This window comes from Pseudochaenichthys georgianus, unplaced genomic scaffold (assembly GCF_902827115.2).
Source record: "Pseudochaenichthys georgianus unplaced genomic scaffold, fPseGeo1.2 scaffold_1324_arrow_ctg1, whole genome shotgun sequence".
In the NCBI taxonomy this organism is placed as follows: domain Eukaryota; kingdom Metazoa; phylum Chordata; class Actinopteri; order Perciformes; family Channichthyidae; genus Pseudochaenichthys; species Pseudochaenichthys georgianus.
Genome location: NW_027262212.1, coordinates 7501 through 35000, shown reverse-complemented (window position 1 = coordinate 35000; position 27500 = coordinate 7501). Strand labels below are relative to the sequence as shown.

At 43.2% G+C, this 27500-nt stretch overlaps 2 protein-coding genes across 3 annotated transcripts in view; both read left to right on the top strand.

Annotated features, from left to right (window-relative positions):
• LOC117440910 (enolase-phosphatase E1-like) overlaps positions 1-10098 on the top strand; it is a 10982-nt gene extending 884 nt beyond the window's left edge. Inside the window, exons 3-7 of the mRNA XM_034077132.1 lie at positions 186-2468; positions 5555-5641; positions 6675-6735; positions 7763-7875; positions 9896-10098. Coding sequence (XP_033933023.1) covers positions 536-2468; positions 5555-5641; positions 6675-6735; positions 7763-7875; positions 9896-9918 — 2217 coding nt within the window. The 5' untranslated portion in view covers positions 186-535 and the 3' untranslated portion in view covers positions 9919-10098. The remainder of the gene's footprint in view (positions 1-185; positions 2469-5554; positions 5642-6674; positions 6736-7762; positions 7876-9895) is intronic.
• Positions 10099-10997: 899 nt separating this feature from the next.
• Positions 10998-27500, top strand: part of gpr155b (G protein-coupled receptor 155b) — a 21060-nt gene continuing 4557 nt past the window's right edge. For both annotated transcript variants that reach the window (XM_034077130.2, XM_034077131.2), the window contains exons 1-16: positions 10998-11108; positions 12160-12366; positions 13442-13589; positions 13994-14123; positions 16005-16180; positions 17325-17477; positions 19802-19869; positions 20203-20374; positions 20699-20854; positions 21029-21112; positions 21228-21351; positions 21624-21708; positions 22090-22177; positions 24927-25158; positions 25603-25680; positions 26560-26708. In XM_034077130.2, the coding sequence (XP_033933021.1) occupies positions 12209-12366; positions 13442-13589; positions 13994-14123; positions 16005-16180; positions 17325-17477; positions 19802-19869; positions 20203-20374; positions 20699-20854; positions 21029-21112; positions 21228-21351; positions 21624-21708; positions 22090-22177; positions 24927-25158; positions 25603-25680; positions 26560-26708 (2001 nt within the window). In that variant the 5' untranslated portion in view covers positions 10998-11108; positions 12160-12208. The remainder of the gene's footprint in view (positions 11109-12159; positions 12367-13441; positions 13590-13993; positions 14124-16004; positions 16181-17324; positions 17478-19801; positions 19870-20202; positions 20375-20698; positions 20855-21028; positions 21113-21227; positions 21352-21623; positions 21709-22089; positions 22178-24926; positions 25159-25602; positions 25681-26559; positions 26709-27500) is intronic.

The window sequence follows — 27500 nt, the reverse complement described above, 5'->3', positions numbered from 1 at the left end:
CCGGGCGCCGTTCAAAATGGCAGCCCACTGCTCCTAACACTAGGAGGGGTCGAAAGCAGAGAAACAATTTCCCCACGGGGATTAATAAAACTCCATCTTAATCTTAATCTAAGAGACATGTTTTTTTATATGTTTTCCCCCTTCTTCTTGCCCCTTTTATCTCATGTTGTTCCTCTTCTCCACAGCTCGACCTACCACACCTCCCACCACCACCACCTCAGCAGTCTCTCTTGCGTCTTCTACTACCAAACAAGTTTCTGATGGTCTTTCCAAAGTTTCCAGCACAACATCTGCAGCATTAGCATCGAACACTTCTGCAATAGAAAGCCCCACTTTGACTGAAGCAGAGGAAACTAAAGAGGAAACTGACTCAGTCCTGCTCTCCTCAGCACACTCGCAAGAGACCAACACGGAGACGTCATCTTCTTCAGCTCTTACTGTAGAAACCTTGATAGAAACTGCATTAAAATCAGTAGAGCCTGAAATATCTCCTGTAGAAACACTAGAAGTTAGACCTGCGGTGGCTGAGGGTGCAATGGATGCTCCAGCTGACAAAGTGACAGACTCGGAGGTCTCATGCACTACCAAGGAAGAACTTATACTAGAAACAACAGTAGAAATAATCAATTCTCCCGTGGAAACACGAGAAACTGGAGCTGCCATTTCTGAAATGACTCAAAAAGTAGAAACTAACACCACAGACTTGGGTTGTGTTAGCCGCTTGCACACAGATCAAGAAGAAACGTTAATAGAAACCAGCCATGTTGCTTTGGAAACAATAGAAACTCAAGCTGCTGTAGGTTCAATAGAAACAACAATAGAGGACACAACAACTCAACAAATACAAACCAACAGCACCAACTCAGATCCTATACACATCTTGCCCTCTGACAAAGACCACACTTTAATAGAAACAGTAGAACCACAAGTAGAAACAAGCCACGTTCCCGTAGAAACACTAGAAACTGAAGCTGCTGTTCTTGAGCATCCAGCACAGAGTTCAAGAGATGTCACAGTACATGCTGTAGAAACCAAAAGCAAGGAATCAGGACTCTCACACACTACCAAGGAAGAACCTTTAATAGAAACAATAGAACCAGTAGCAGCCATACATGTCCCATTGGAACCAATAGAAGCTCAAGCTGCTGATGCCGAAGGGTCAGTCGAAGCTACTCTGGAAATGCAAGCCAACAGCACAGACTTGGGTCTTGTTCATCTCTCACACACTACCAAGGAACAACCTTTAATAGAAACAATAGAAGCCCACAATCTTTCATTCGTAACACTCGAAACTGAAGCTGCTGTTCCAGAACATCCAGTCGAAACTACAGTAGATGTCACGGCACAAGTAGAGGACCTGAAAGTAGAAACCCAAAGCACAGACTCTGGCCCTGATAACCTCTCGTACACTTCCAAAGAAGAAGCATTAAGAGAAAGGACAGTAGAGACCAGTACCTCGGCTGTTTCTGAAGGTCCAATCGAGCCCACAATAGAAACTGAAGAAGCGGAAAACCTCTCACATGCTTCCTTAATCCTAAATGCACAAGACTCGGTGAATGTAGACGAGGCTCTGGTAGCGTCTTTAAAAAACAAAGAGCGCATCCTAACAACATGTTTCGTCGAAGGAGAACAGCTGAAGGAGATTGGAGCGAATGACGAAGCTGCTGTGACAGAAACGGAGAATTTAAGCGACGACGAGCGAGACGTCTTAACCCAAGTTCCTTCCTCTTTTTCGGAGGATCTTCGTGGGTTAAAAGGAACGAGTGGCATGCTAGCGAAGGAGCTTCTCCGTCATGTTCCTGCTGAGCTTTCCAAAAGTCCTGAAGCAGAAGGAGAGCACACAGAGGAGGAAGAAGCCATGACGCTGGAATCGATAACTTTAGCAAAGGTCATGGAGGGATTCGAAGGTCTTGAAGCTCTGTTGGAAACAAGGAATGCCCTGGAGGAAGGAGCTGAGGTACTCGCCAAAGAGGAGGAGACGAGAGTTGAGACCACACAAGAGGACGTTGTTGTTTACGAGGACACGTCGGAGGAAGACATTTTAACGCTGGATTCTATCACCGAAGCTACAGATGCAATAGAAGCTGAGGCCGCCGTCATGCTGGAGGCCATACTTGGTCTTAAGCAAGCAGCGAGGCAGCAGGACGAACGGCAACGTGGTGAGTCTGTTGTCCAGGAAGCCGAAAAGGAGTCCGTAGGGCAGCGAGCGAGCGTGTTGGAGGCTATGGCGGAAGTTGAGGCGTCTCCGGAAACGCCGGAGAACGAGTCTCTGAGCGAAGCCACCGATAATCTGGAGAGAGAAGCCGATCGTGGAGAGGTGGAAGATATGGAGGCGACGGAGACTCTGAAGACGTCTGAAGGTCTGCAGATAGATGTCCTGACGGAGGAGCGGTTCATTTCTGATTCTGGACACGAGGACGGAGTAGGCCCTGTTGGTCAGGAGGTCATACGAGCGGATACTTTGGAGGGTAAGTTCGACTCCTGAAGTTGTAGAGCAGGGGTTCTCAAAGTTTTGATGAGTGAGGGACAATGTAGGTACCCAATATTGGATTGAGGGCCGCCCAAGAAAAAACGGAACAGAAAATAATTCCAAAACAAATCCTTTCTTTATTGTACTAACCAATTACCCCAACTCGCGAGATGCCTAGTTGCCATGCAACCAGTAGTCTAGCAAACTTTCCACAAGCTGTCATTCATAATTTAGGAATGACAACCCAGGGGGCGCAGTTTTACCATTCTTAAATTCCATTCTAATTCTTACTAGATAGGAACCATGGAGGATTAAAATATAACGCATGCATTTCAGCGTGTCACATTAACTATCGCGGGCCGCCAGAAACATTTCCGAGGGCCGCCATTGGCCCGCGGGCCGCACTTTGAGAACCCCTGTTGTAGAGGAACAGGTAGAAGCAAATGAAAAGGGGAGTAGTGAGAAGATACTAGAGATGCAACGATGAATCTGCTGAACGTTGGAAAAGGCGGTTTTTGGACGTGTTTTATTATCGTGACTGTTTGTGTAAGGATTTTACAACCTAGAAACTGGAGAACCCAAAGGCACGACCCGGAGACGGTCTTGAATGTAGCAAAACATTTCTTTTTAATTTCAAGCTAACAGAAAATCCCTTTTAACAGAGTGGGTACTGGATTAAACAAAAAGTGCTCACAAGGAGGAAGAAAGGGAACAAAAAGAGAATTTAAGATTAACTTAAAGGGGGGGTACGTTTGAGAAACCGGCTCGAGACACACTGTTTGTTATATTCCATGGAATGCTCTTAACATCCCGATAGCAATGAATATCTGAAGTGCTTTGACAAAAAATACATACAAAAATTACCGACCCCACCTTTAAGTCTGCACAAAACCTGACTCGACTGGAAACGATCCTCTCCTGGCCGAAGCCTGGCACGACCATCCATGGAAACAAACGAGACGAACTGACACAGGACAGGGGGGAGACGGGACTGTTTGAACATGAGGTGAGTGGGAACAGGTGGAAGGCAGACGCTGACAAGGGCGGGAAAACACATGGGGAGGAAGTAACGGGGCCTGAAATAATAATAATAATAATATATTAATTTTCTATAGCGCTTTTCTGAACCCAAAGACGCTTTACATTTGGGAGGGAGGGTAGACAAACAAAATAAAGACAAAGCCAAAAAGAAACAAAACACAACAGAAAAGCAGTCAGGAGGAAGTTGATCGAGAGGGGGCGGGGCTTATGGATACAGAGTTGAAGAGGTGGGTTTTGAGGCGGGACTGGAACAGGGTGAGGGACTCAGACTCACGGAGCGTCCACACTACAGCTCCAAAAATAGCTTGGAGCTGGGCGTGTCTGGAGCTTGGGGATTTTATTCAAGCAACACGGCCAACAACCAATCACATGAATCTCCCGCCCCCGACATACAAAGCAAAAACCCCGGGGATTTTATGGGAGCATTATATATATATATAAACTCCCCAAACCAGTTTCCCCCACTGTCTCTGCCACCTCCCTCCATGCCTGGTTCCTCCGGTTTGTATCCCGGGAGGTGAAGAGGGTCTGGTCATACAAAACCGGGTGATTGCTACGGCGATAGTTAGTTTCTCCTCCGACTTTTTTTGAAATATAGAAATGAACGGCGGGATATCTCTCCCAGCTTAGACGCGGTTTGATTGGCTACGGCTTCAGCTGTCAGATTTTGCGAAACGGGATTTGATTGGCTGGCGCTGGCTACTCCGGCGTCTCCGGCATCAGAAGTTGAACATTGTTCAACTTCTGATGCCGGAGACGGCGGAGACGGACCGCTCTGCTACCCACAATTCAGTTCGGCGAAAAAGCGAGGCAACGTGACGTCACCCCATTGAAAGTGAATGGGCAGATTGGAGTTGTCGACGCTTCCGACGCTGCCGACGCTGTAGTGTGGACGGGCCGTCACGGAGGTCTTGGGGGAGGGAGTTCCAGAGCTTCGGGGCTGCCACAGAGAAGGCTCTGTCCCCGAAGCTCCGGAGTTTGGCCTTGGGGATTGAAAGCAAACCGGCTGATGAGGATCTGAGGGACCGGGGTGGTTGGTAGAGGGTGAGGAGGTCAGTGAGGTAGGGGGGGGGGGGGGCAGATGGTGGAGGGCTTTGTAAGTGAGGACCAGGAGTTTGTAATGGATGCGGTGTGAGACGGGGAGCCAGTGGAGAAATGAGAGACAAGAGGTAAGTACACAATGAAACAGGACATGGAAAATGAGACATGACAATAAACACAGAGACTGACTTGAGATGAAATGACATAAATAGACAGACATGACACATAAACATAACTAACACATTTGACGAGACACAACACTTTTATTGTCATTCGTACTTAGCTACAGTGTAGATATGTCAATGACAATCTGGGGTCCCAGGCTCCTCCAACAGAGCAACACAATGAAACAGATACAATAGTGCAAGTAAATACAAATAAAATAGGGTAGAATCTTGTTCATGACCGAAAGAACGAGATCGCGGATACAAGCGGTCGAGATGGGTTTTCTCCGCCGGGTGGCTGGTGTCTCCCTCAGGGATAAGGTGAGAAGTTCGGTCATCAGGGAGGGACTCGGAGTTGAGCCGCTCCTCCTTCGCGTCGAAAGGAGCCAGTTGAGGTGGTTCGGGCTCCTAGTTAGGATGCCACCTGGGCGCCTCCAGGCACGTCCAGCTGGGAAGAGACCAAGGGGTAGACCTAGGACCAGGTGGAGGGATTATATCTCTTCTGGCCTGGGAGCGCCTTGGGACCCCCCAGTCAGAGCTGGTTGATGAGGGGAAAGGAACGTTTGGGGCTCTCTGCTGGAACTGATACCCCCGAGACCCGACCACGGATAAGCGGAGAAGATGGATGGATGGATGTAAGATTTGGCAGCTGTTTGATAGAAGTCTTTAAATGGTGTTCTTTGACTCCAAAAGGCTCTGAGATGGACCCTTTAGAAATACATGTCTTGATTGGAAATGAGACGCAACAGGTTTTTGTGAAGCTGTCAACGAGATTTGGACGGAAACCAAATTAGATGCTTTGCCCTAATCTCTCCTCTCGGTCGTTTTAACAAAACAGCTGCTGTAGTTACGGAAGATCTGAAGATGGAGGGGGAAACGCACACTGGAGCCCTGAGGGACGAACACGCCCCAGGAACACATGCAGGTGAATACAGAAACACACAATCACAGCTATCGATCATTCAGAACAAAGATTCAACCACGCCATGTGGGTGCTGGAAAGGGCGTCGGATGCTGTGAGTCCATCAGACCCACATTGTGTGAAGCATACTGAGGCCTTCGCTGTATCCGAGAGTTTTATTTGCCTAACTTTACCTATTTCATGAATGTACTTAATTTGCTAAAACCATAAACTTTCTGTCTTTCATTTTTGTAAAGCACTTTGAATTGCCTTGTGTTGAAAGGTGCTGTATAAATACTCTGGCCTTGCCTTGCATTGATAATTTAATCATTTAACTAACTAATCATAATCTGGAGTTTTTCAGAATTGTATATTATTGTTTCGTTATAGTTTTGGGTTTTAAAGAACATGTCTATGAAGTGTTTTGCTCAAAATACCAAACAGATCATTCTAGCCACGCCTCATATCCCTCTGTTTCACTTCCTGTTTCAAAAGTGCTGATTTGGGATATAAAGATTTACAAAATAAAAAAATAGATAAAAAAAATAAAAGAGGAGGGGTCTGAGCTCATGCGGGACCCGGCAGCTACCGTCTAAACTAAATGCTGCCGTGATGAAAGTCCATATCATGGATTATCAAGGCTCTGAAACAGTCTGGAGCTCAAAGGCTTTCTCTCTTGCCGGTTATACCACAAGGTGAGTTCCTTTCTACTTCCTGCTTCTTCACACACATGCTCTCCAGCACAGGTTAGCTCTGAGTGTTAGCGATGCTAATGTAAACACCGACCATATTACGTCCAAAGCAGCCGGGCGTTGTTTCTGATAGCAACTTTCTGATTGGGCCGTGGGTCCACATTTCAGATATTACGTCATATCGGACGCACATCTGGATCAGCTCCGTTGTTCCCCGTTTTTAGAGATTTGGGTACGGAGGAAAAGAGAGAGGGTTTTATTTCCCCGACACACCGGGGACACATGTTTATGGATAACAGACATCAAAAAGTGGATTTTGCATGATAGGTCCCCTTTATTAATAGTATTGTTTTTATGTGTTTCAGATTTAGATCCCGTGCAGAGACTTTTCCTTGAGAAGATCAGAGAATACAACAACATGCACAGGTAGATTGATTGATTGCAAATAAGCAAATACAAGTTAAATGTCCAATTGAAGATAAAACTAAATATAACATCGATATTCATATTAACATAAGAAGTTAGAACATAAGTAAAATTGTGCACATGCAATAACATGTATGTTCCAATATAAACATTGTGGGAAATATCCAATAGGCTAACAAGGTGAGTAACAGATTAAGAAGGACACACACACACAGTCATTTGCACTACTGTACGTACTTGTACTGTTGTAATATATTCATCCTCATCCGTTTTGAAGTGACTGTTATTTTGTATTGACTGTTGTGCCTCTTAATGTGTGCATATTTAAGCAATAGCTCACGACAGTAAGCTCCTCCACAGTAAGACCACCCCGGAGGTCGACGTTAATCTTAAATGTTTCCATTTTATGCTTTGTAAGTTTGTTCCGTAACGGAAGAAATGTAAATATATTTATAAAACTGACAAGTCAAATCAAGCAATCTGATTGGCCGATAGTGTTTTTGCGGACCTCTTTCATTACAGATTTGAAAACATCGTTGCTTGCTTTAAAAGTAGCACAACTCATGATGTCAGACCTTGGAAAGTATCTAGATATCCTGCCCTAATGCCAAAGGAACTGCACACTGAATATGTTTTGCCGTTTGATGTCTATGTCTGGACCGCTGCGTAACAAGGAGGGTTTCTGCCCCGTTACTTCTCCGCTGCTTTCTTGTTCCAGTTTGAACGGTATACTGTTTTTCTCAGACGCGGAGGGATACTGACTTGTTGTGAAAAGTAATTTACAATTCTACCCGTGGTATACGCTCAGTATATCACGGCTAAGAACCAATCAGATTGCTTAATTTGACTTGTCCGTTTTATAAGTATAAATAGTATGTGTCTATGTTTGATTATGTATGTGTATATAATATATATATAAGTGGGTGTATGTCATTCCTTGGGATTGTAAGAAACAGCATTTCTATCTCCCTGTCTGTATCACACGAACAGAAGATTGATTTTGGCATTTGCCTCTTCCTCTCTACAGGCTGAATGAGGAAGATCCAGATTACGATAAACAGCTTTCAGAGGAGAGAGCGAAGCTGCAGAGGCTTCACGGAGGAGGAGATCTGAGCAGCTTCCCTCAGTTCAGCTTCAGCGGTGAGAGAGAGCCTCATTCACAGAGACACGTGTACTTCATGCACGAGATGTAGAGGTGTTGAAAATGTGTCAGTGTCAAGATATTCCAGAACATGCTTAAATGTGTTGAAAGCGTTGATTGAACATAGCAGCTATTGTTTATGGCAGGTAAATGTATTTTAATATCTTCTTCTTTCAGACAGAACATGCAACTCAAAGTGCTTCATGTTAAAAAAAATAAAATACAATTTTACAGGACTAAAACTGATCATTTTAAAAACATTTTAAAATGAATAAATCCAAGTTAAAAGAATGAAATACCATAAATACAAATACAAAATATAGAAACTAACATTATAATTATAAAAGCTTAAAAACTAAGGTTATAGTATAACTCCAAATTAAAAGATCCATCCATCTTCTCCCGCTTATCCGTGGTCGGGTCTCGGGGTATCAGTTCCAGCAGAGAGCCCCAAGCATCCCTTTCCCCTCATCAACCAGCTCTGACTGGGGGGTCCCAAGGCGCTCCCAGGCCAGCGAAGAGATATAATCCCTCCACCTGGTCCTAGGTCTACCCCTCGGTCTCTTCCCAGCTGGACGTGCCTGGAACACCTCCCTAGGGAGGCGCCCAGGTGGCATCCTAACTAGGTGCCCGAACCACCTCAACTGGCTCCTTTCGACGCGAAGGAGGAGCGGCTCAACTCCGAGTCCCTCCCTGATGACCGAACTTCTTACCTTATCCCTAAGGGAGACGCCAGCCCCCCTGCGGAGAAAACCCATCTCGACCGCTTGTATCCGCGATCTCGTTCTTTGGGTCATGAGTCATGACCCATCCTTCATGACCAAAGGTGAGGGGAGGAACGAACATGGCCCGGAAGACAGAGAGCTTTGCCTTCTGGCTCAGCTCCCTTTTCGTCACAACGGTGCGGTAAAGCGACTGCAGTACCGCTCCCGCTGCTCCGATTCTCCGGCCCGTCTCACGCTCCATTGTTCCCTCACTCGAGAACAAGACCCCGAGATACTTGAACTCCTTCACTTGGGGTAAGGACTCATTCCCTACTTGGAGTGGACAGTCCATCGGTTTCCTGCTGAGAACCACGGCCTCAGATTTGGAGGTGCTGATCCTCATCCCAGCCGCTTCACACTCGGTGGTGAACCGATCCAGTGAGTGCTGAAGGTCGCAGACCGATGAAGCCATCAGAACCACATCATCTGCAAAAAGCAGTGGTGCAATCCTTAGTCCACCGAACTGCAGACCCCCCCCCCCACGACTACGCCTCGAAATCCGATCCATGTATATTACAAACAGGATTGGTGACAAAGCGCAGCCCTGGCGGAGGCCAACCCTCACCGGAAATGGGTCCGACTTCCTGCCGAGGACCCGGACACAGCTCTCGCTTTGGGAGTACAGAGATTGGATGGCCCTGAGTAGAGACCCCCTCACCCCATACTCCCGCAGCACCTCCCACAGTAACTCCCTGGGAACCCGGTCATACGCCTTCTCCAAGTCTACAAAACACATGTAGACCGGATAAGCGTACTCCCAGGCCCCCTCCAGGATCCTTGCGAGAGTAAAAAGCTGATCCGTCGTTCCACGACCAGGACGGAATCCGCATTGTTCCTCCTCAATCTGAGGTCCGACAATCGGCCTGACCCTCCTTTCAAATTAAAAGATAGATTACGTAAATAGGATTAGATGCTATAAACTACCTATAACGTCTTTTGAAATGCAGTAAAAAGAAAGCAAATGTACAATGATCTTAAACAACTCAACGTTTTTATAGATTTACAGCATTTAAAGTTAGTTATAGTCTTTTGGAGATAGTTTAGTTTTTTCGGAGGGATGTTCGATTAAACAAAACACAAGATATCACAATGACAAACGTTATGGCTGATAATACAATTACTTACTGAGATTATGAATTGTATTTCTTAACATGCATGTTTCACTGCAAGGACTCCTTAAAATATGTACAGTGGTGAACATAAATGAATGTATCTTGAAAAGTATCTTAAATATTTTCTGCTGTTTTCTCTTTAGAGCCCGAAATGGACTCCAAATGATCCACGACGTCTTCCTCCTACACTTCTTTAACGAACGTCTCGAACAGATTTGAGGCTAGAAGAAGCACATGATGTTTGTTTGTGTGCCTTTAAAAGGATAATGTAATCTTGTTAGTCTGTACTGTGCAATAATGATAGTAACAAATGATATATTATATTTTATTAAAGCAACACTTTCAAAAGAGAACATGTTTTCTGATTCACAGGATGTGGAGGTGTGAGTGTGAGTGAATTGCAATGAACGTGGAGCATACAACAGAAAAGGCCTGGATGAACAACAACAACAACAACACACACACACTTTTTTCCGTGCTCTCACATGCATTTGGCTATATTTCATGTTTTTCATAAAGTCACAACCACAGACACACACACTAAAAAATGGTGAGCTTAGCAACATAACAACATGCTATAAAATGCCATTTTAAAATATCTGATCATTTATTTTTCTCTTCTTTAGAGAGAAGACACATCTGAGTGGTAGATTCATTTGTATATATGATTCGGCATAGTTATTTAATAAGCCTATGTAATTCATACAGAACACAGCATACACTAATCACCATCAAAGGCATGACTCACATAATACATATTTATTTCCTGATGTATTTATGTACTCTCTTATTTTTAACTGTTTATTTCAGCTTTATTTATTTCCAAAATGTCACTTTTATTACTGGATTTTCTTTTACTTTTTTATTATTTGTATGTATTTTGTATGCATACATTTACTCATGCTTATTCATGATGTCTTTATTCTCATGGCATTCTCAGTCCTCCATAGGTTGTAGTGTACAGTGTGTAGAATAGTAAGTGATATGATTATAGACACAATTGTGTTTAGGGCACTTTAACTGCTTTACTGAAGACATATTGGTTTCGTATAAAATCAATATTTACTTACCTTTGTTGCAGTTCATTTGTACTGAACACATAATGAGCTCCAAATATGTAATCATTGACCTTATCACATGAGTGCAGCACCGCCGCACGCTTTTATCCAATCACAGTCGGAGCTTGAAGCGTATCTCGGCGCTGATTCGCCGAACCGCCTGTCCGTCATGTGTTTAGGGCGTTGCCTTTCTGGGCAGCTGTCAGATGCAGAGCTTCTCTTCTAAAACGGCCGAAAACACGGCAGGACAGATGAATATCGGACACTTGTGAACAAAAGCAGTCTTTTAGAAACAAAGGTAAGCACTTAATTTCTTAACAAGTCGTTTTTAGTGATATATAAATTCCAGGTGTTGATGATAAAGCTTCTAACGGTTATTATTCCTGATGTTTTTAGCACCGAGCTAGTGCTAACGGTCACCTGGCAGTTACAATGGAGCAGTTGGATTTGTAGGCTGTTTATCGCATGAATATTAAGTGACGTAACATTGCCATTAAATAATAAAATGGAGCATTACATGAACCGTTACTGAGCGAACTGTTTCGTTCAGGGGCGGAACCAGCAAAGGGTTAGAAGGGGGGCACCACGAGAGACTGTTTATCATCCAGAAACACCCTTATTTACATTAAATATTAATATAATCTGCCTTGTTTTGGGCTCCCTGTAGTAGGAAGTAGGGCTTCACAATTAATCGAAATGTTGTCAAAGTCTCACCATGGACTGTTTCAATTATATTGTTTAAAAAAGGAGAATTCAGCAGAGTATAAGGGGCACTAGACAGAAACAGCCTATTTGACCGTATATATTAATATAATCTGCCTTTCTTTGGATTCCCTGTAGTGGGGAAGTGTCGTACTATTTATCGAAATGTATAATCATAATATGTTTCTGTTATATTGAGAATAATATGTTCCCTTTGTCACTTGTCATACCAATACTACACATATTTTATTGTATTTTATTTTTAAGGGTATATCTATATTTCATGTACATATTGCTATTGTTATAATAGTTTTATTAAAATAGATTTGTATCTTTATTTGTTGGTCCTTTTCTTACAGTGTAGCTTCTTTAACTGTGTTTACTGTATGTATGCACCAAATACATCAGGGCAAATCCCTTGTACAGTATGTGTTAACCTTGCGTATTTGTATGCCGACCTCCCTGGTTCCCTTGACAAAAAGCCAATGGGATTTTTCCATTGCATTTTGGAATATTGCAGAAAATAAGCTCTGTGGCCAACACATGTTTATAATACTTACACGTTTTGTTAATCAGGAAAATATCTTTGTGTTAACACAAGGAGCGTTGTACATCGCCACTCATTGTACATCCCTTGTTTCCTCCAGAGTGCTGAACCTCCCCAACCATCTAGCGGACCCCCATCATATCCTCATCATGGAGGCCGCCAACAGCTACGTGCTCATCCACGGGAAGAACATATCCCAAAATACCCTGGCAGGCTCTGCAGCCGGGCCCCACATGTCCATCGATAAGCTGTTCCCGGCTCTCCTCGAGTGCTTTGGCATCATATTGTGTGGCTACATAGCTGGCAGGTAGGCAAAAGCAGTTAACACAATCTCACAATTTAAAGGGATTATTATAACGCCGATACCTTTAGTGAACAGACTTGCAAAATGCCATTTAAAAACGTCATAAACCAAGTGATACCTACTACAGGGAACCTTCTGTGTTCATGTTTCTCTCTGTCACAAGACTTAAATCCCATACACCCCAGCCAGAGCTCTAAGGTCTGCCGACCAAATGCTGCGGGTAGTGCCGAAAACCAGGCTAAAAACTAGAGGGCACCGAGCCTTCGCAGCAGCTGGTCCCAGGCTCTGGAACACTCTGCCCTTACCTGTGAGGTCGGCCCAGACACTAGGGGCTTTTAAATCCTCTCTAAAAACACACTTTTTCTCTCTGGCCTTTTAAAAGTGAGCAGAGCATGACATTTTTCATTTTGTATTTTAACTGTGTCTGCCTTTATATTTGTTGTTTTTAACTTAAATGCTACAAATTGCAATATGTTCCGTATATTTTTTATTCATGTACAGCACTTTGGCGCGACCGAAAGTTGTTTTAAAATGTGCTTTATAAATAAACTTGATTTGATTTGATTTGATTAAATCGCACTTAATTCAAACTCAACACAAACAAAGTAAGTCTAACGAAAGCCTTCCTGTCCTTCCAATAAACTTTGAGCACGGTACACCTGGAGTACTGCCATTTTTATCGCTATCTCCGACTTTTATTTTTGTACTCTATTTTATATTTTATTTTTTGATTTCTTATTATTATTACAATTATTTGTTTAATCTCTCAAAGTGTATCCCTTGTTGTGAAGCACTTCGAGATTTGTCTTGGCAGATGAGAAGCGCTATATAAATTAAATATATTATTATTATTATTATTATTACTGTTACGACAATCACCACCTTTGGTTTTTGTCCACAAACAAACCCCTAATCCACCCGGTTAAATATGAAAATATACGACACTGAGTTGGTGTCAGATACTAAGCTAGCATTTCAAGTTGCTGCTATATGCTGGAATGACCAAATCAACATATAAATAGTTATCCGTGAACAACATCTGTGTGTTTATTGCTAACTCTCCCGTTTGACCCGACAGGGCAGATATCATCACACAGAGCCAGGCGAAGGGTTTGGGGGCCTTTGTGTCTAAATTCGCTCTTCCAGCTCTGCTCTTCAAAAACATGGTGCTGCTGGACTTTGGAGACGTCATCTGGGCGTTTCTCTGGAGCGTCCTGGTCGCTAAGGTTGGTGTCTGACTGTCTGTTCATGTATCTTATTTAATTCACTTAGCAACCTGTATTCAAGGTCATACAATAAGGCATGTTTTGTTTTCTTTCCACTGCCTGTAAATACATACATAGTACATGTAGTGACAAACCAATAACAAGTACACAATATATGTGTTTACTTTCTTTGTTAGATCATGGTGTGGGATTTTAAGAAGTCATGTGATTATAACCTACATTTGAGGCTCTTCTCCTGCAACCTAATTTAATTTGTTTTTGTTTCATTGGACTTTTATGCATTTTATTGTTATATTAAGTATGTTGCCGTGTTGGAGAAGCATTTAAGATTTCCATAGCCCAAACAATGCTGTAGTTGTCGTGTGTATGAACAAAGCCGTTGAATGTTTGCATGCTGTGTGTAGGTGACGGTGTTTGCGCTGGTGTGTGTTCTGACTCTGATGGTGGCCAGTCCAGAGTGCAGATACAGCAAGGCGGGTCTGTACGCCATCTTTGCTACGCAGAGCAATGACTTCGCCTTAGGATACCCCATAGGTGAGGAACACACTGATGCTTTCTCCTCAAAGGCTCTTGAAAATACAGTTTCTAAAAGTCCCCTATCATCAATATATCACAGGTCTCAGATATATCCAGAGCCTGTCTCTGATTGGCTGAAACACCAAGCAGATCATTGCAGCATTACCCATAATCCCCTCTGTTTCAGCCCTGTTTCACATGTTGATGTAGAAGAGACATGAAGAAGAGGGGACACATGTTGATGTAGAAGAGACATGAAGAAGAGGGGACACATGTTGATGTAGAAGAGACATGAAGAAGAGGGGACACATGTTGATGTAGAAGAGACATGAAGAAGAAGGGACACATGTTGATGTAGAAGAGACATGGAGAAGAGGGGACACATGTTGATGTAGAAGAGACATGAAGAAGAGGGGACACATGTTGATGTAGAAGAGACATGAAGAAGAGGGGACACATGTTGATGTAGAAGAGACATGGAGAAGAGGGGACACATGTTGATGTAGAGGAGACATGAAGAAGAGGGGACACATGTTGATGTAGAAGAGACATGGAGAAGAGGGGACACATGTTGATGTAGAAGAGACATGGAGAAGAGGGGACACATGTTGATGTAGAAGAGACATGGAGAAGAGGGGACACATGTTGATGTAGAAGAGACATGAAGAAGAGGGGACACATGTTGATGTAGAAGAAACATGAAGAAGAGGGGACACATGTTGATGTAGAAGAGACATGAAGAAGAGGGGACACATGTTGATGTAGAAGAGACATGGAGAAGAGGGGACACATGTTGATGTAGAAGAGACATGAAGAAGAGGGGACACATGTTGATGTAGAAGAAACATGAAGAAGAGGGGACACGTGTTGATGTAGAAGAGACATGAAGAAGAGGGGACACATGTTGATGTAGAAGAGACATGAAGAAGAGAGGACACATGTTGATGTAGAAGAGACATGAAGAAGAGGGGACACATGTTGATGTAGAAGAGGGGACACATGTTGATGTAGAAGAGACATGGAGAAGAGGGGACACATGTTGATGTAGAAGAGACATGAAGAAGAGGGGACACATGTTGATGTAGAAGAGACATGAAGAAGAGGGGACACATGTTGATGTAGAAGAGACATGAAGAAGAGGGGACACATGTTGATGTAGAAGAGGGGACACATGTTGATGTAGAAGAGACATGGAGAAGAGGGGACACATGTTGATGTAGAAGAGACATGAAGAAGAGGGGACACATGTTGATGTAGAAGAGACATGAAGAAGAGGGGACACATGTTGATGTAGAAGAGACATGAAGAAGAGGGGACACATGTTGATGTAGAAGAGACATGAAGAAGAGGGGACACATGTTGATGTAGAAGAGACATGAAGAAGAGGGGACACATGTTGATGTAGAAGAGACATGAAGAAGAGGGGACACGTGTTGATGTAGAAGAAACATGAAGAAGAGGGGACACGTGTTGATGTAGAAGAGACATGAAGAAGAGGGGACACATGTTGATGTAGAAGAGACATGGAGAAGAGGGGACACATGTTGATGTAGAAGAGACATGGAGAAGAGGGGACACATGTTGATGTAGAAGAGACATGAAGAAGAGGGGACACATGTTGATGTAGAGGAGACATGAAGAAGAGGGGACACATGTTGATGTAGAGGAGACATGAAGAAGAGGGGACACATGTTGATGTAGAAGAGACATGTAGAAGAGGGGACACATGTTGATGTAGAAGAGACACGGAGAAGAGGGGACACATGTTGATGTAGAAGAGACATGAAGAAGAGGGGACACATGTTGATGTAGAAGAGGGGACACATGTTGATGTAGAGGAGACATGGACAAGTGGATGTTGCACAATAGGTGACCGTCTCCTTCTCCCTGTGTTTCTAGTGGATGCCTTGTATCGGAGCACGTATCCAGAGTACCTGCAGTACATCTATCTGGTTGCCCCGGTTTCTCTCATGCTGCTCAACCCCATCGGCTTCGCTCTGTGTGAGGTGCAGAAGTGGAAGCAGACCAACCATTCACACAGCACGAAGCGCATCGTGGGAGTCGTGGTCCTACAGGTAATGAGTGAGCAGTGGTGCAGCGATGGGGGCGGCTGCAAGCTGGCATCTTGTCGGTTCGATTAAATTGTGTTCCGTTTTTGTTTTAGCTGTTTTAACTTTTAAATGCACTGTAAGGCGACCTTGGGTGTCCTGAAAGGCGCCTCGAAATAAAATATATTATTATTATTATTATAAGGGTTTCTTTGGACAGTCGGCATTTGGAGTTCTGAATATAAGTTTAGCAAACACATGTTTATGAAAGTACAGGTTTTGTTAAGCAGGACCTTCTCCACATATTAACACTCCTTTATGATCTTTGAAGTCAAAAGCTAACGTTAGGCGATAAAGGAACTACAGCACGGTCACATGACTTCACTTGGGCGTGATGACGTTTAGTTTCATTTAGACACTTGTTTGAGACAGACCCTTTTTCAGAACCGAAAACCAATCAGAAAATTGAATTATAAAAACTAGTTAGACAGAGTTACACCTACAGATTTTACCCACCATTTTTTGTGGTCCTTCTGAAGTATGGCAGTATATATTCTGAAGATGCTATGGAACTTAATTTGAGTCAGATCATTTTCATTTTGGAACAATCTAACACTGTCATATACTTACCGTACTTTCCGGACTATAAAGCGCACCTGCATATAAGCCGCCGCAGCAGCTAAATTGTCCGTCTGTCTTGCTCTCGTTCTGTCTCTCGGTTCCACTTTCACTTTGGCGCGCTACCTGTCTCACTCTTTTCCGGCTTCCAGCTTTTCCTGCTGGAGCCCGCCCCTTAAAGGTGGCGGGCGCGGACCGGTCCTAGAGCCCGTAGAGTTAAAGGTGGTTCATTTTACCTGTAAGATCCATAGATTTAGGAGGTTCCCTAGTGGCCGTTAGCTGTACAAAAAAAATGGGGGAAAAAGTCGCGGCTTATAGTCCGAAAAGTACGGTAGTTACGGTTTATTCATTGCCAGTTTTGTGTTTAGCTTTGTTAAGCCTGCTATAATCTTGTGTTCGTCCACCTTCTTTTCCCTAACTTTGAATGTATTTGAAGTGTTCTTGAATGTATGCCTTTTAGTTTTTATGTAAGTTGATCACTCCCTCTCTCTGCCCCCCCCTCTCTCTGCCCCCCCCCCTCTCTCTGCCCCCCCCTCTCTCTGCCCCCCCGCAGGTGATGAAGAACCCCATAGTGTTCATGGTGATAATAGGGATCCTCTCCCACTTTGCACTCGGCCAGCAGATCCCCGCCGTGCTCTCTCAGTTCATCGACGGCCTGGCCAACTCTTTTGGAGGAGCGGCTCTGTTTTACCTCGGCCTCACTATGGTAGTTTCCTTTGGTTGATCACATTACATTCTGATTGACTACTGCAAAGTCAGCAGTAGGGTTGCCAGAAACTGACCATGATCAAAATCGATTATTCGGCAGCCCTGGCGAATAATAATCGATTATTCGACCCTCCCCCCCCCGCGGGAGAAAAAAAAAATCAGACAAAAGGAATTCCGTTGTTGTCTTTACTGTAACATGTTTAACAGCACAAACAACAAACAAGCATGTCATCACAACGACGTGGCCTTGAAGTGAAGTTGGTAATGGCGGCTGTGCTGCGTCTTTCTCTGTAACCTCTTTGGCGTGCTTCGCACTCAAATGCGAACGCATTGTTGAGGTTGAGCTGTGATAGACCAACGTCTTTTCGCAGAGCTTGCATTTAACTTCCTTTGGACTTGTAAGTTCGAAGTAGTTCCACGAGGAGGAACTCTTTTTACCTGCCGGCTGCCGCTTTGTTCATCTTTAGTCGCACGAGAGAGGGAGAGGGGGGGTGGGGGTGGGGTCGGTGTGTAGCAGCTGCAGCAGCAGTCTGCTCTGCTCGCAGGCTTCCTCCAAGTTTACAGTAAAACAAACTGGTGGTGTGACCAATGGCCATTTACAATTATTAATACTATTACTATTATTAGCATATATATATTTATATATATATTTTGGTTGAAACTAAGCCAGAAAAAAAAAAAAAAAACATAAATAATAATAAAAAAAAATTAAATAATAAAAAAAAAAATATATAAATAAAATCGATTTTTAAAAATAATATTCGATTATGGAGACTGTAACGAATATTCGAATAATCGAATAATCGCTGGCATCCCTAGTCAGCAGTAGTTTGAATGACCTTGGATGAGATTTCAACAATGTTGACCCCTTTTGTTAATGCAAAGGGTAATACATTTTTTGTATGAACCAAAACTCTGGGTTTCCGGTCCTACGAAGCTGGTTCTCTTTTTAGCGGGCTAGATATCCATGGTAACCTATGCTGAACGGCTAGCCTGGTTCGGACCAGGTTAGGTTGCAGGCTAAGAGCTCAACTCAGTGAAAGCACCGCCTGCTGACCAATCAGAGCTCAGTGTGCGGAGTTTAAAGCGATCAAGTCATATCACAGGAGAAAGGAAATACAGAAAAACTGCCGGAAAGACGGCCGGCAAAAATCACCGACTGTGTGAACGTGAACATGAATAGAATATCACCTCCATCTTCAGAGCAATCTGACTATTATAGAACATTAGCGTTAAGAAAGCTAACTTAATATCTGACACGACATAAGTAACCGGATCAGAGTACATTAAGTACAGTTCGCGGCATATCACTTCATAATGTATCATCTCCTGATCTGAGTCAGCTGAGCCGTATCTGGCCGTGCAACACTCACAGCGTCACAGACTGGAGGCAGAAGTATTATTTTAAGCAACACATAAGTTGAGGAAACACTCGAGACAAATGTAATTTAAAGTCAGATCCACTAGTGTCTTAGTGATCATAAACCTGTTAATGTACGCATTCAAACACGTGTTCTGTCCCAGCTGTATTCACCTTGCAGGTGCAGCTCTGAGGCTTTGATCCTGATCAAGTGTTTCAGTCATGGATGTTTAAAGTATAACTTCTTCATATGTCTAATATTATAGTTCACTTTTCATTCAGGAAGTATGACGCTGCGCTGTCAGTACGCTTCTCCATGTTTGTGATTGGTTAAATGTTGCTAGCCCCGCCCCTTTCATGTGAATGCGCACCTAACTAGAAAGGGCAAAGCTGGCTTGAGTTAACGAGTTGATAACCAGCGTCGTAGGACCGTTTAGCGAGAGCGCGTTTGTTTTGGATTAGGCCAACCGGCTAACTCAAACATATCCAGGTTAGGTTGAACCGGCTTCGTCGTGCAGGCCTCTGGAGTAAAGTGTGCAGAACCTACCTACAGTATGATGCTGTATTTATGTTTGTCGTTTAAGGTTTCAAGGCTTTTCTTAGTCATACGAACATAGCTACGGTGTAGTTATGACGATGAAAATCTTAGGTCACAGACTCCTCCAACAGTGCAACACAATTAATACAGATACACACACAAAAAATAGTGCAAGTAAATAGTAAATACAAAAGGAAAAATAGTAAAAAAAAGTGAATTAGTGCAAGTGATTGGAATGATATAATAGATAAATAATTCCTAAGTAGCAGCCAGATTAATGTTATGATGTTGTTTCAAGTGTAGGTGTTTAATAGTCTTATTGCCTGTGGGATGAAACTGCCCCTGCCTTTCACCCAGTTAAATGTTATAATCTGCATCATTTCCATTTCAGCATCAGTTAGTCATTTCTCTTTGTCTCTCTCAGGTCGGCCAGCTTAGGAAACTCACCAGAGACACCGGAGTCGCCTTGATTCTCCTCATCACAGCCAAACTGTAAGCAGGACTGGGATTGGGTTAATGTGTGGTTTTAATGTGGGGGTGGCTTTAATTGCAGTACACCGGATAATCAAAAGTGTTACGGTACAGTATAGCGAGGCAATGTTCGCTGGAACCGCTCAATATACTGTATTTCTGCCCAGTGCAATGACACCACCATATACGGCTTTAAAAAAGATATTTCCGTTTTTATAAGCTTCATAAAGGGACTATTTCTTGCACAAGCGGTGTGCCACAATATTTCCATACACCCCTACCCTCAATAACTACGACTGCCTGAACAGCTGGTCTTTGATGAAGTTGTATACGTGTGTGTGTGTCTCTGTGCAGCCTGGTGATGCCTCTGGTGTGTAAAGACATGGTGGATATTCTGGATGTTGGAGTGAACAGCACCAGCTCCAATCACACCAGTCTGTCTAACTTTGCTTTCCTGTATGGAGTCTTCCCAACGGCACCCAGTGTGGCCATCTATGCGGCACACTACAACCTCGAGCTGGAGGTGGTAAGTACTGTTGATGCTGACGCAACAAAACAATGGCTGAAATGTTACAAGGTTCACGGTTAGTTTATTTGTATAGCACATTTTAAAACACCGAGGCAATTCAAAGTGCTTCACGTAGCAGGGTGTCCGCGGGGTCTTAAAAAGTATTACGAGTTGATAAATAAATTTAGCGAAAATTAAGACTATTAAAAAGTATTAAACGGCATTTTCCAAGGTATTACATTTTGACATTCTTTCCCTTCAGTTACTGCACATGTTGCGGTAAATTATTAAGATGTTATGAAAAAACGCATTTTGATATTCCCCTCCTTTCCCGTTCCTCAGGTAACATCCGGGATGGTGATCAGTACGTTTCTGTCGGCTCCCATCATCTACGTGTCGGCATGGTTACTAACGATCCCTCTGATGGACCCCGCCCCCCTGGTGACTGAACTGCAGAACGTTAGCTTCAACATTAGCATCGTTAGCCTGCTAGCACTGGTGAGTGTGTGAATCTAAAAATACGACTATGAATAAAAAATGCAAAACATGTCTCACACACACACACACACACACACACACACACACACACACACACACACACACACACACACACACACACACACACACACACACACACATAATGAATATGTGTGCGCCTGTGTCGCCCCTCAGGTGTGGACCATCGTGGTGATGTTGCTGAGCAGGAAGTTCAACAGACTCCCTCACCTCTTTGCCTTAAATCTCTTCCTCGCTCAGGTCAGTCACATCTCAAGTACTTTATAAACACAACATTGATATCAAGTCGTGTACAGCACGTGATGTTAAACAGACATAACAATGGCTCCTCATATTCACTTGTGTACTTGTGTAGTTTTTGGTGTGTGTCAGTATGATCCTGTGGAACTTCCTGGCGACACAAGAGGACAATCTGCTGGGAAAGATCCTCACCTTCAGTCTGCTCTACGGCTCTCTGTACAGCACCTACATCTGGACAGGTGAACAGAATACTATTTCAACCTATATTCAACTTTTAAGAATATTTAGATATTAAACGGTTACCATCACAGATAATAAGAATCTCTTTTATTGCAAACCCCCTCACACACAAGCATGTACACACTCGCAAAACACTTGCAGACAGCTTGACATGAGGTCCAGGGATGTATGGATGCCGTTTCCGTCAGTAAGACTCCATTAGACTTCATCCTGATTATAATGCATGCGTGTACACCCGCTGGTGTTCACATTTGTTTTTCTTTTTTTTCAGGTTTAATCCCTCTGTGTCTCGCTCTGACAAACAGAAATGATCTGCTGAGACTCAGACCAGGAATATTCATGGCTTTGGGTTGGGGGTAAGTCAAGACTCCTCACTACTTTGTATATACATACTTATACACTTCTATTGGTTTGTAAAAGTGTACTTGTGCCACCGTTATTTATGTTGATTGAGATAAAATGTGTGTGTGTGTGTGTGTGTGTGTGTGTGTGTGTGTGTGTGTGTGTGTGTGTGTGTGTGTGTGTGTGTGTGTGTGTGTGTGTGTGTGTGTGTGTGTGTGTGTGTGTGTGTGTGTGTGTGTGTGTGTGTGTGTGTGTGTGTGTGTGTGTGTGTGTGTGTGTGTGTGTGTGTGTGTGTGTGTGTGTGTGTGTGTGTGTGTGTGTGTGTGTGTGTGTGTGTGTGTGTGTGTGTGTGTGTGTGTGTGTGTGTGTGTGTGTGTGTGTGTGTGTGTGTGTAGGGTTCCCTTCCTGATGGTGGGAGGTCTTCTGTTATTAGGAGAAAGGACTGATTCTATCGACTCTGCCTTCTTCTACGGTAGAGCTCAGGTTGGTCTGTTTTGACTTCTGTCTTCTCATTTCTTTCTGAAGAAAACATGCTTTTATTAATCCCACAAAAGTTCTACTGTGAGTATATACAGTACAAGTACACACATGCAAAACCAGGAGGTCCCAGGAAGTGAACTGGCACACCTTCAGCTACACATGTTGCCATGTTTTATAATTGTGTGTGTGATAGACATGATGCCATGTTTGAGTGTTTGTTGATTGCTATGTACCTGCCTCAGGACTGCAGATGCACATGAGCCATTATCTGTAATCTGGCATCTCTTCTCTTTTCTGAGATGAATGTATTTGTATGCAAGGTCCTTGTTGAAATAAATACATAATACTAGGACTTGAAACGGTGACCATCTGTTTCCCAAGCCAAGTCCCTAACCCTGAGATACTGACATAGTCCCTATTCAAATGTGTCAGGGAATCATTTGCCCTGCATGTCCTGCTTTGCCCTCTGACACATACCACACATACACACACACACGCTCGCTCACTCAGATGACTCCGAGCCATAAGCAACAACCAAAGTTGTGTCCCTCAGCTGTTTAGTCTAACTATTGAAGAATGTTAGTTGACACCTCCTACCAGAGAGGAGAACCCTCAGAATTGATGGTGGCATCTCAACCGTGTGGTCAGACCGTGGCCCGTGACGTGTCTTGTCTCTTAACTTGTACTTATTGTGATGGAAACTTCTGAAGCAATTGGAAACAGGACTCAGAGAGACACGAGGAGAGCTGGAGCTTTGATGGCAAACACTGACGGTTTATTTGGAGTCACGAGTTGACACAACGGTTTCCAAACCAATGCTGAAGAACTCTTTCTGCAGCTCGAGGTTTTAACTAGTTCAGAGTGTAATAATCAACATTCTTCATCAGCGAGACTAAAGCAATGGACCCTGAATCTACGCCTACGTCCCTGAACGGTAAACGACCTCATGGCGGCTTGTGCTCGGTCATAGACTGGCAACAACAATGCGCTCAAGCTTCCCCTCCTTAAGAGAGATAGCAGCAATACCTAAGCTCCTCCCCCTTAGAAGAGATAGCAGCAATACCTAAGCTCCTCCCCCTTAAGAGAGATAGCAGAAATACCTAAGCTCCTCCCCCTTAAGAGAGATAGCAGCAATACCTAAGCTCCTCCCCCTTAAGAGAGATAGCAGCAATACCTAAGCTCCTCCCCCTTAAGAGAGATAGCAGATATACCTAAGCTCCTCCCCCTTAAGAGAGATAGCAGAAATACCTAAGCTCCTCCCCCTTAAGAGAGATAGCAGAAATACCTAAGCTCCTCCCCCTTAAGAGAGATAGCAGCAATACCTAAGCTCCTCCCCCTTAAGAGAGATAGCAGATATACCCAAGGTGGTAGACCTGTGCCGTGGGCAAGGAGACAGTGAGAGGAGAAAATGATGAACTGTGTCGAAGGTTGAATACCTAAGCTAATTATTCCCCAACACTTATAATAAAGAAACGTAAGTAGTATGGGAAAGTCTCCTGAGAAAAGGAATTATTTTCATGAATGATTTACTGCAGTAGATAGCACAGGTAATTTAATTTCATATCAGTGTTTTCGCTGTATGTTTGGTCAGATATGTGATTTCCGTCACTTAACCAGCTGCTTTCAGCTATTCCAACTAACTGGAAACGTAAATTAAAAAAAGATGGAAACCGACATCAGGTCTGTACACCTCACACGAGAAGTCAGAAACGGCTATCAAAAATGAAAATAAATAAAATAAGTTATAATCACAGAGCAAGGGCCTTACTGCTTTTCCTCATGCGGTCTGTTCTTTCTGGGAAGAAGAATTTAATATTCTGATACCCTGGAATTTTTTTTAGAACCATATACAAAACAACAATTGATTCCTATTCAAGAATCTTCCAACTGAAGACCTCAACTCGACACTTTTAATATCGAACCGTCGCCAATTTGTAGATTCTGTGAGGAGGAAGAGGAAGACCAGATGCATTTATTTTTTTATTGACCATACGTTGCAAGACTGGACTGAGAATCAAAATTGTCTTAAGACACTTTATATTGATTTTGCATTCACTCCCTTTGGTCTTTTGTTTGGGCTTTGCATGAGGACACAGTTGATGAATACTTCTTTTTAAAGCTCAATGAAGGAGAAATCTGAATTTAAGGTGTGTGAAAAGTAGGCAAGGCAAGTTTATTTATATAGCACCTTTCAACACAAAGCAATTCAAAGTGCTTTACAAAAAACGAAAGACATTCAGAAAATGGCATTTAAAATCAGTCATTAAAAAGAAAAGCTAATAAAAGAAACATTAAAAGAAAAAAGTACATGGATAAAAGTTACAGTGCAGTTTAAGATGTGAATAGTTCAATTAAAAGCAGCGGCAAAAAGAAAAGTCTTTAGTCTGGATTTGAAAGTAGTCAGAGCTGCAGCGGACCTGCAGTTAAGTAGATTAAAAACACCATTTATTTTGGAGAGGATGATTGCCTCAAAGAATCAAAGGGTGGCTCGACACACCATGACACGGGGAACAATCAGCTGTAGGGAAGAGTGGGATAAAAAGGAATCATACATGCTTTTGATGATATGGGACTGTCAACTGTTTATGACATGTTGAAGTGACCAACTGACTGTATTTCATTTGTTTTTGTCTGAGATAGGAATGTCTCTTGTTGTTGTTGTAATGTCCATGTTTTGTGTCTGTAGCCTGTATAATAAAGAAAGAAGAAACGTAAGTAGTGCATGAACTCATATCCTGTGTCCTCTCCTCAGATGATCAGCTCCACGGTGGTGCTGGCGGTCAGCCTGCTGCTCGGAGCCATCTCTCTGATGGGGCTCAGCCAGGGGGAGAGGGAGCAGGGCGGCTACGAGGCCCTGAACAGAGCCGCTGTGACGGGCCTCAGCGAAGAGCCCAGGACCAACGGTGGCCTGGAAGATCCACAACAACAACAACAACAACAGCAACAAGGGACGATTACCTCACCGGCCTACAGTTCCAACTCAGGTAAGACGCATTCAAACATTTATTTGTACTTAAACCGATATATTCCTGCACTTGAACTGTATCTGCATATTGAAGTATGAATGCTTGTGTGTTGTCTTCTGCTGAATGTTGTACGTCTCTTGTTTGTTTTTTGTATTGGCACCTTATAAAAAGGAGTATGGAGGAGGGATTGGTTATTTTTGCGTCATTATAATAAAAAAAAATATATTAAATGATAATGGTGGGATATCTTGAGAGGGTCTGTACCAAACAAATATGTTTTGTTAGGTCTGTAAAATGCAATTGTATATGGCAGGGTACCTCTGCAGCACCGCAACAGTTAATTAAAAAACAAATATTTTGCATCGTGCAAATTGAAGTACTGCATTGGTCCATATTGTGGTTTTTGAATAATTGTGCAGGACAAACTTAAAATATGTGTGTTGTCTTCTGTTGTGTTTTCAGAGCCCCACGGTTTCTCTCCTCTCCAGCCAATCCCTGACATGATAGCCAGCACGGAGACAGAGCTGTCCAACGGCACAGGTACAACATATGAATAACAACACATTCCTCGTAAACATATACACATTTTCAAAGTGCAATAAAAGCTTTGCAGTCTTTGGGAAGAAGAGGGGACACATGTTGATGTAGAAGAGACATGAAGAAGAGGGGACACATGTTGATGTAGAAGAGACATGGAGAAGAGGGGACACATGTTGATGTAGAAGAGACATGGAGAAGAGGGGACACATGTTGATGTAGAAGAGACATGGAGAAGAGGGGACACATGTTGATGTAGAAGAGACATGAAGAAGAGGGGACACATGTTGATGTAGAAGAGACATGGAGCAGAGGGGACACATGTTGATGTAGAAGAGGACATTGAAGAAGAGGGGACACATGTTGATGTAGAAGAGACATGAGAAGAGGGGACACATGTTGATGTAGAAGAGACATGGAGAAGAGGGGACACATGTTGATGTAGAAGAGACATGAAGAAGAGGGGACACATGTTGATGTAGAAGAGACATGGAGAAGAGGGGACACATGTTGATGTAGAAGAGACATGAAGAAGAGGGGACACATGTTGATGTAGAAGAGACATGAAGAAGAGGGGACACATGTTGATGTAGAAGAGACATGGAGCAGAGGGGACACATGTTGATGTAGAAGAGACATGGAGAAGAGGGGACACATGTTGATGTAGAAGAGACATGGATAAGAGGGGACACATGTTGATGTAGAAGATACATGGAGAAGAGGGGACACATGTTGATGTAGAAGAGACATGAAGAAGAGGGGACACATGTTGATGTAGAAGAGACATGGAGAAGAGGGGACACATGTTGATGTAGAAGAGACATGAAGAAGTGGATTTTGCACAATAGGTGACCTTTAACTTATGTTTCTTTCCCTCTCCAGGCCACAGTGGGGCGCTGTTTGACGGGCTGCCGAGCTCCTCCTCTGAGCAGCCGCTGAACCTGCCCCCCCCCGGGCTGCAGCCCACTGACGACAAACAGACGGTCAGACACGCTCTGCTCTGCCTGCTGCTGTTCGTCAGCCTGCTAGCGGTGAGAAAACAGTCATTTAAACCATGTTGGGGAAATACTGAGTGTCCTCTTCCAACATGAGAGTAGCATGCTAACAAGGGTCCCAACTGCAGCTGTGAACATGGCAGGATGTGTGATGACCTTGAAGAGCATCAGGACTGTTTGAGGCAGATGATAGCTATGTGGTTAACATGATGACTCAGCCTCTATGGAGAGAGACATCAAGCATGCTCATTTCTGACGTGGAGCTCATCTGAAGTAAACATTGAATACTGCTTTCTATCCCTCCATCTTGTGACTGTGTGACTCCCTCTCTTGATATCAGCATGTGAAGGACACTGCTCAGGAACTACTTGATGCTCTGTATGTGATGACTGCTTCCAGATGCTGAGAAAAAGTCAGAATTGTTATCAAAAGTCAGAATTGTGAGATTTTGTAAAAGTCAGATTTTGAGTAAAAGTCAGAATTTTGAGATTTTGAGTAAAAGTCAGATTTTTTAGTAAAAGTCAGAATTTTTTGTAAAAGTCAGGGTTTTGTGATTTTGCGAAAAAGTCAGAATTTTGAGTAAAAGTCAGATTTTAAGAAAAAGTCAGAATTTTGAAATGTTGAGAAAAAGTCATTTTTTTTTTGTAAAAGTCAGATTTTTGAGGAAAAAGTCAACATTTTTAGAAAAAGTCAGAATTTTCAGATTTAGAGAAAAACTCAGTATTTTGAACATGACAGGATGTATGATTTCCTACAAGACCCGGCATTCCTCCATCTTGTGACTGTGACTTTCAGGCGATTTGTAATCTGTTCTAGAAAAACGATGTG